The following is a 7714-nucleotide window of genomic DNA, read 5'->3' on the forward strand; positions in this document are numbered from 1 at the left end:
AAAAAAAAAAAAAAAATCTTATTTGCTTATTCCTTCCAAAGGTTTTCTGTTCTTTCTACAAATATAAAAGGCTCTTAAAATATACTAGTTATGTACAATAAATGCATCTCATAAAAACCGTGGAGAGACTCATGTTAAGATATTATCTGAGATTTTTTTTTCTCATGTTAAAACAAGGTCTAATACCCCCAAAGTATTGTGATATGGGGAGGGAGGGAAATGAGTAAATCATGAAGGTTCTGCCCTTGTATTTCAATTGGACTTAAAAGTCTCCAGACCAATACAATATAAATAACTGTTTACCTAATTTATGGTGTTTGCCAGAAACCTATATAGATTAAGACAAAGAGTAAAATGAAAAAATTGTCAGGCAACAGGTTGAACATCACTGTTTTAATAACATGAAATACAAGTACAAAACATTGTACAAGTATACTTTTTACTACACAGAGATGGAATAACATGCATGTGTTTTTACCAGAGTCTGTATCACCAAGTACTTTTACCACAGTCTGTACCAATGGCTTTCCAGAGATTATATCCGTCCTATGTAAATTTTATCATGAATAAAAAAGCTTACAACTCTTTTCAAATAATGCAGATCTATATTTATGTTACTATTCCTGTTCGAGGTGCTTTGGAAAACTGTTACATAATATAAAATTACCTTAGCTCAAAAGTTTTGAATGGGTATTACTCTCTCACATTGATCAAGTCTCCCTTATACTGTAATTGCAGACACAGTATACTTACTTGGGATCAAAGTGTTATGTATGTCAATAGCCCTCATACTGTGTAGGAAAGCAAATAACAATTTTCTGAAAAGTTCAGAGTATTATAAAAGCTACTTGTTAGGCAGAAATACATGAAACCCCATTTACAGAACAAAACAGCAACAAAAGATGATAATGCCCTTTAAGTACTAAAGAAGAACGAGCTTACAAATATTGGAACTGTCTGTCTTTCTTGCCTCTAAAAGGTTTACCAAATCCAGTGAGAGTAATATCAATCAATAAAGAAAAAGAAAACTGCTCTGGTGCCCAATATTCAGCAGCTTCCATAGCATTCCTCACAGTTCTCGGCCATTTCAGTTAGGAGTTGTCTTATAACAGATAAAATAAAACAAAAGCAGCATTACATTTTAGGGAAATATGAAAAAAATACTGTTAATTTCATAAAATATTTGAAAGTAATTTTGTTTTCATAAATAAATAAAGCTGTTTTTAAATTTTAATCTTGCTGTGAAAAAAATCAGTGAAAGTTAGGTCAATCTTTAAACCTTGGCTTATTTAACATGTTTGAAAACCTGAATCACATTTTCAATTGCCAGTATTATGCTTTATTCTTGGTAGAATCATCTTTGTTTCTTCGTTTTACATCCCAATTATAAACCCTGGCCATATCTGCAATAACTGTCAAGGAAAATGAAAATATAATTCCAAAGATAACAAATGAAATTATAATTTACTCATAAAGCTAAAACAAAAGAAAACACAGAAATCACAAAGATAGTAGTCGCAAATACTGTTGGTAGCTATGTTGCTATACTATCAATTGCTAAGAAAATTCTGTTCATTCTATATCCTAACATAAAATGTTAAAATGAGTACAATTACCCCAAATTTTATCTGTGTTAAACAGATCCTTTAGTTTACTAAATATCTACTGTGTTTTGACTAGATACTCTACAAAGCCTTATACAAGCTAGGTGAAGCCCCTTCCCTAATGGAGTTTAGATTTATTAGAACATATTCTAATGCCTGTATACCATTCTAACTTTTTCAATTTATACAGTATTATATTGATGATAAATGGCACTTTTCTCTAAGTTTCCTAGAACTCAATTTGGATGAATTTTGTTCCATTACATCTCATTTTTTTTCCCTCACAATTAACAGCCCCCTCCCACCAAGGAAGGTCTGGCCTTCCTAGGAACTAGGGATTTCAGAGCTGAATCAAGTATTCACAACACTAGTTAGATGATAATCCTGGCACAAACCCTCAAAAAACCTATCTTGCCTCACCCAATAATTTTCCTACTACATGATACATGTTGAAGAGCTTGTGGTAAGCCAGGAAAACAAAGCATTACGTACAAAGCAGAAAAAAAAAAAAACACTCTGACAGGATTGCAAAATGTTGAGGAATGCTCTGATGCTTAAACTGATATATGAACAATAAAGGAGTATCTTCAAGTAAATAAAGGGAAATCATTCCAGTTAGGAGGAACAAAAGAAAAAAATACAAACAGCCTGGGACATTTTAGGGATGAGTAAAACAACTATGAAATTTGTAATGTTCTAAAGAAGAACCTGTTTATGAAATTCATTGCATGTGATGACACTGGCTGAGGGATAAGACTAGTGGGAAGCACTCAAGACTGACTATATGCATATATTATATAAACCAGCTAATAATTGAAGTATATAACTAGAGAACTAAAACAAAGATGTGTGACTTGGTAAATTCATGCTGGAGATGTTGTAAAGAACAGGTCTACTATGTGTAGGTTCTATAGCACCAAAACATTATAGTATAGAAAACCTCATGGGGAAAAGCGACATGACTGGATCCCTCTTGGTTGTTAGGAAAAGAAAAGTATAAAGAATGGCACTTAGGTACTTTTCTTTGTTCTTTTTCTTGGGTTTTTTTTTGGGGGGGGGTTGGATGTTTGTTTGTTTGTTTTTGGTTTTTCGAGACAGGGTTTCTCTGTGTAGCCCTGTCTGTCCTGGAACTCACTCTGTAGACCAGGCTGGCCTTGAACTCAAAAATCTGCCTGCCTCTGCCTCCCAAGTGCTGGGTATTTTTCTTGAGTGTGTCAGGAACAAGAAGAGACAAAGCAGAGTATCCCAGTTAGCTTTAGCTTGACACAGACTAGAGTCATCACTCTGACTGGCCTGTGACATGTCTGTATGGGATAGTCTTGTTAGTCGATTTAAGAGGCTCTAGTTCACTGTGGGTAGCACCACTCCATGGGCAGTATAAAAAAGCTAGCTGAGGATGAGTATGGGAGAGCTAACAAGCAGTGAACCTATGTTTCTGCTTCAAATTCTTGCTCTAACTTCCCTCAGTGATGAGCTGTAACCTGGAAGTACATGCCAAATAAATCCTTTCCTCCCCTAGGTTGCTTCTGATCATACTTTTACCACAGCAACAAAAAGGAAATGAAAACAGAGGGGAAAAGAGAGCATTCCTTCCCCTACAAATTTTGTATTGCATTTCAAAACAACTTAAGTTTTACCTCCTAAAAAGCATTTCCTCACCTAACTCCAGGACACATCTATCATTCCCAAACTTTAAATTATCCTGATCCTAAATACATGGAGTTCTTTACAACTGCTATGTGGTCATCATGGACCTATTTTATATATGTAGTTTAAACAGAGAAAGACTTTGATACCCTTTTTCCCTCTATTTTCATGACTCATATGGCTTAGCACACTTGCAGAAATTGCAAAGACTTTTTAAAGACTAGGTCTCATTATGTAGCCCAGGGTGGCCTCAGGTTGATAATACTCTTGCCTCAGCTTTTGAAGTGCTAGGATTACAAGCATGGATCACTGCACCTAACTTATAGAAGACTTACATGTTTGTGAAATTAACCTATTAGAAAGGTATCTTAGTAAAAATATTTGAAAAGAAACTTATTTCATCACTGTGAGCCTGCTTGCCACGTCTTTACATTTCTAATTTATTATTCTACCTTTAAACTTTTTGATTCAAATGACAGTCATTATCTTATGCAATCTCTAACTTCACATTTATTTAAGAATAAAGTCATTCTTCCCATGAAAACAATATTTAGGAATTTTTTAAAAAATCTTTCTCCTTCTTCCTTTTGTTTATTTGTTAAAAGGATACTGACTTCTGTGGTAGTAAACTGATCTCGAAGAAAGTCAAGGTCTTCTTCAAGAGAATCAAGATTCTTTGTGGCAGTTGATAAATTCTTTTCCAACAAGGCCTGAGCTTCATCAATATCATATTCAAGCATTACATTAGCCTGAAGAAAAATAGTCATGACAATTACTTATTACTCTCTAGGTTAGAGCAAGTATCTGAAAATGGAGCCCTTGGGTTAAACACAGTCCACTTGCCTTGGACTTTGCTACAGTAGGGCATAAAACAAAGGCCATGTATCCTGAAAAGCAGAAAATATTACTATTTGACAGTTTACAGAAAATTTGCTAACCCCTGAGTTGCAGGTATGTAGAAAACGAGGTATCAATACACAAAATCACAACACACAATTTGAAATGAAGTGTGCAAAAGGTAGAATAGTGTTACTATTTCTGAAAAAAGGCAGATGGACGTGGTCTTACCTATGTATGTTTAATTTTTTCTTGAAGAGTATCAAGAAATAGACTCTTGATTACTTAAAAGGCAGGCACACTGAGCTAATGAGAAGCAGGCTTTCATAGATGTCCTTGCTATAAAAAAAATAAGTTTAATATTTGTCCTCCAGAATGAAAAGTACCAAATTCATATACTAGTGGTATTTGGAGGTGGGGTCTTTGGGAAGTAATCAAATTTACATGACACCATGAGGAAAGAACCTCCAAGATGGCATTAGTAACTTTGTAAAAAGAGAGCCAAACTAGTATGTTTACTGTTTCACTATGTGACCTCCTCTGCCATATGATGATACAGCTCTCACCTGTAGGTCTCACCTGATGCTAACACTATCCTCTTGAATTTCCAGATGCATCAAATAAATCTCAATTCTTTATAAGTTTCCCAGTCTTTGATAATTCAATTATAGCAAGAGAAAATGACCAAGATAATGCTTCTGTGCCTCTTAAGTTACATATAAATGTGTTGGCTGCCCAACAAGTATTAAAGCTTAGCATAGAGACTCATGGCTATAATTGTGGAATGCAGAAAGGTAAGGAAGGAGAATTTCCAGTTCAAGGCCAGCCTGTGCTATCTATTAAGAGTTTATCTCAAGAAAGCAAAATAGAAAAACTTGAACCTGTAATGCCAGTACTTGGGAGGGAGAGACAAAAATGGGTCAGGAATTCATGGTCATCCTCAGATATACAGTTTATTGCAAGCCTAGGATACGTAACAATCTCTCAAAAAACAAAGAAGCATAAAGCAAAAAGCATTAACCCAGCATTTAAGATTCTGAGGCAGGAAGAGTAGGAGGTCAAGGCCAGCCTGGGCAACATAGGAAGACTTTGTCACAAGCAAACAAACAAACAACAACAACAAAAAAAACAGGAACTGAGGACATAGTTCAATGGTAGAATGCATGCCTAGCTTACACAAGGCTCTGTGTTCTGTAAAAAGATGGGTGGCTGTAATGGTAGTTATTCAATCTCAAATAACTAAAAAGTAATAACCAAAACAAACAAACAAAAACTCCCACAAAGCTAACATTAATAGGCTGGACATGATAGTTCATGCCTTTAATACTAGCACTTTGGAGGAAAAAGTGAATCTTGCTATAGACTCTATATAGCAAGTTCTAGGAAAGTCAGGACTACATACAAAGACCCTGTATCAAAAAAAAAAAAAAAAGAAGGAAGCAAACAAACAAACTTTATAGACCAGGAAACATATATAACTCAAAAACACTGAAAATATATGTTGGCACAAAAATGTATTCACAATAGCCAAAAAGAAGAAATAAACCAAATATCTATTAGTTGACAATGAATAAAGAAGGTATGGTTTATACACACAACAGGGTCCAATGAAGGAATGAAGCTGATACACAGAGAATGAAAGTAAATTGGTAGTTGCTACAGTTTCTTGGCCATCTGGTAAAGGTCAAGTGTGGTGTATGCCAGAGGAAAGGAGGTAGTAGAAGGAATGTAGAATGAAGAAATGGGGTTTCTTTATGGGATAAATAAAATGTTCTGGAGATAGAAAGAGATGATGGTTGCACAACTATGAGCACACTAAAAACTATGAAACTATATACTTTTAAATAGCAAATTTTATCTTAATTGTTAACAAGAGAGAAAATTTCTTCAAAGAGATGATTTGAGACTTTTACCCATGGTAGATATGGGACTCCAAATAATATAAAGATCAGTACATTAACTGGAAGACAGAAGTTTTAATTCAGACACAAAGGACAAATATAGCAGGCTATATCTCTTTACAAGTAGATGCTTTTTAAAAAATGAATGTATAGTAATTATTAGAGACTGGGAGAAATTTTGGGATAGAGGATAGAAGGAATTTTGTAATGGGTAAAGTACAGTTCTAGTGTTCTAAAGAACAGTTATATGAACTACAATTCACAACACTCTACTCTCTATATATATTTGGAAGAGGGATGTTTTGATAGTCTTACCCAGTAGCCCAGGCTAACCTTGAACTTGAGGCAATTAGCCTACCAAATGTTGAGATTACACGTGCTGTCATGATGCCTGATTCCTATTATATAGTTGATGAAATACTAGAAAATGGGAGCTTAAATGCAAAGTAGTAAAGGGATGGAAATATTAATTGCACTTAGTAGATCAGTACACTTTGTATATACATACTAAATTACCATACTGTCCCCTATAAATATGTATAGTCGAAAAATAATTAAGGGGTTGGTGTAAATCAGAAATACAGCAACATCCTAATAGGCATAAGTCCCTCAGTTCAACCCTAGTACCACAAAATAATTATTATTCGATTTTAAAAGCCTACGAGAGGGTTGAATCTTCCCAGAGAAACTAACCAGGCAGAGAACAGATAATCACCAACACTGTAAATGTTTCCTGTGTATACTTCTAGTAATCCCCAACACTCTTACCCCAAAAGTAATCATTTTCCTGACTTCTCTAACAGTGTAGTTTTGTCTATAATTGAACTTTTGTTAAATGAAATCACATAAGTGTATGTCCTTTTGTGATAGAGTTCTCTATTATGAGAAAATATGGCTCTCTAAGCCCACAAGTCCCACTCAACTCTCTGTGGCTCTGGAGAGATTTGTCAGAGTGGATCCTAACATAAAGCTACAACCTGGGTAAGCCTAATCTATATCAAACTTCAGGAACAGAGAATTATCCAAGGTTGATGGCACAAGAAAATATTGCAAAAATCTGAAATCTAGGATTATTCTTGTCACTGTTGGCTTTGAAAACAGAAGGTTTCACATGGCAATAAATGTACATACAGTATAAACACCAGCAAGGAAACAGGACTTCAGTTCTACACATAGCACTGGAATGAGGCTACAAAACATACTGGTACTTTAATTTTGGCCACGTAACGCTTGGGTCCTGAGCAGAAAACCCAGTTAGACTCACTTAAATGATCATTTTAAGACCTTGCCTCAAAAACTTGTTTTATGGAGTACAAAGATTTACTCTTAAGACTTAACAATTCTATCCCAAAGAGGTGTACAAAAAGGGAAGCCTTTCTTTACTGATTTATACATGCATAAGTATTGGCCATAGTGCTGTTCACTAGACAGGAAATCCAAAGACAACTTAAATATCTCTTAACTTGGGAATATTAAAACTCTATCGCAAAATTAAAAGGACAAGAGGCTAGAAAGGTGGCAGAATGGTTAAGAGCACATGCTGTTCTTCCAGAGAACCAGAGCTTGGTTCACAGCACACATGTTGGGCAACTGCCTGTGACTCCAACTTCACAGAACCGATGCCTTCTTCTGGCCTCTATGAACACCTATACTCAAATCTCTCAATCTCTCAATCTCTCTCTCTCTCTCTCTCTCTCTCTCTCTCTCTCTCTCTCTCTCTCTCTC

At 35.2% G+C, this 7714-nt stretch overlaps 1 protein-coding gene across 1 annotated transcript in view; it reads right to left on the bottom strand.

Annotated features, from left to right (window-relative positions):
• Positions 1-369: 369 nt before the first annotated feature.
• Positions 370-7714, bottom strand: part of Vbp1 (VHL binding protein 1) — a 19931-nt gene continuing 12586 nt past the window's right edge. The window contains exons 5-6 of the mRNA XM_021189781.1: positions 3862-4000; positions 370-1403 (exon numbers count right to left, since the gene is read on the bottom strand). Of these exons, the coding sequence (XP_021045440.1) occupies positions 1333-1403; positions 3862-4000 (210 nt within the window). The 3' untranslated portion in view covers positions 370-1332. The remainder of the gene's footprint in view (positions 1404-3861; positions 4001-7714) is intronic.

Source organism: Mus pahari, unplaced genomic scaffold, assembly GCF_900095145.1.
Source record: "Mus pahari unplaced genomic scaffold, PAHARI_EIJ_v1.1 scaffold_7660_1, whole genome shotgun sequence".
In the NCBI taxonomy this organism is placed as follows: domain Eukaryota; kingdom Metazoa; phylum Chordata; class Mammalia; order Rodentia; family Muridae; genus Mus; species Mus pahari.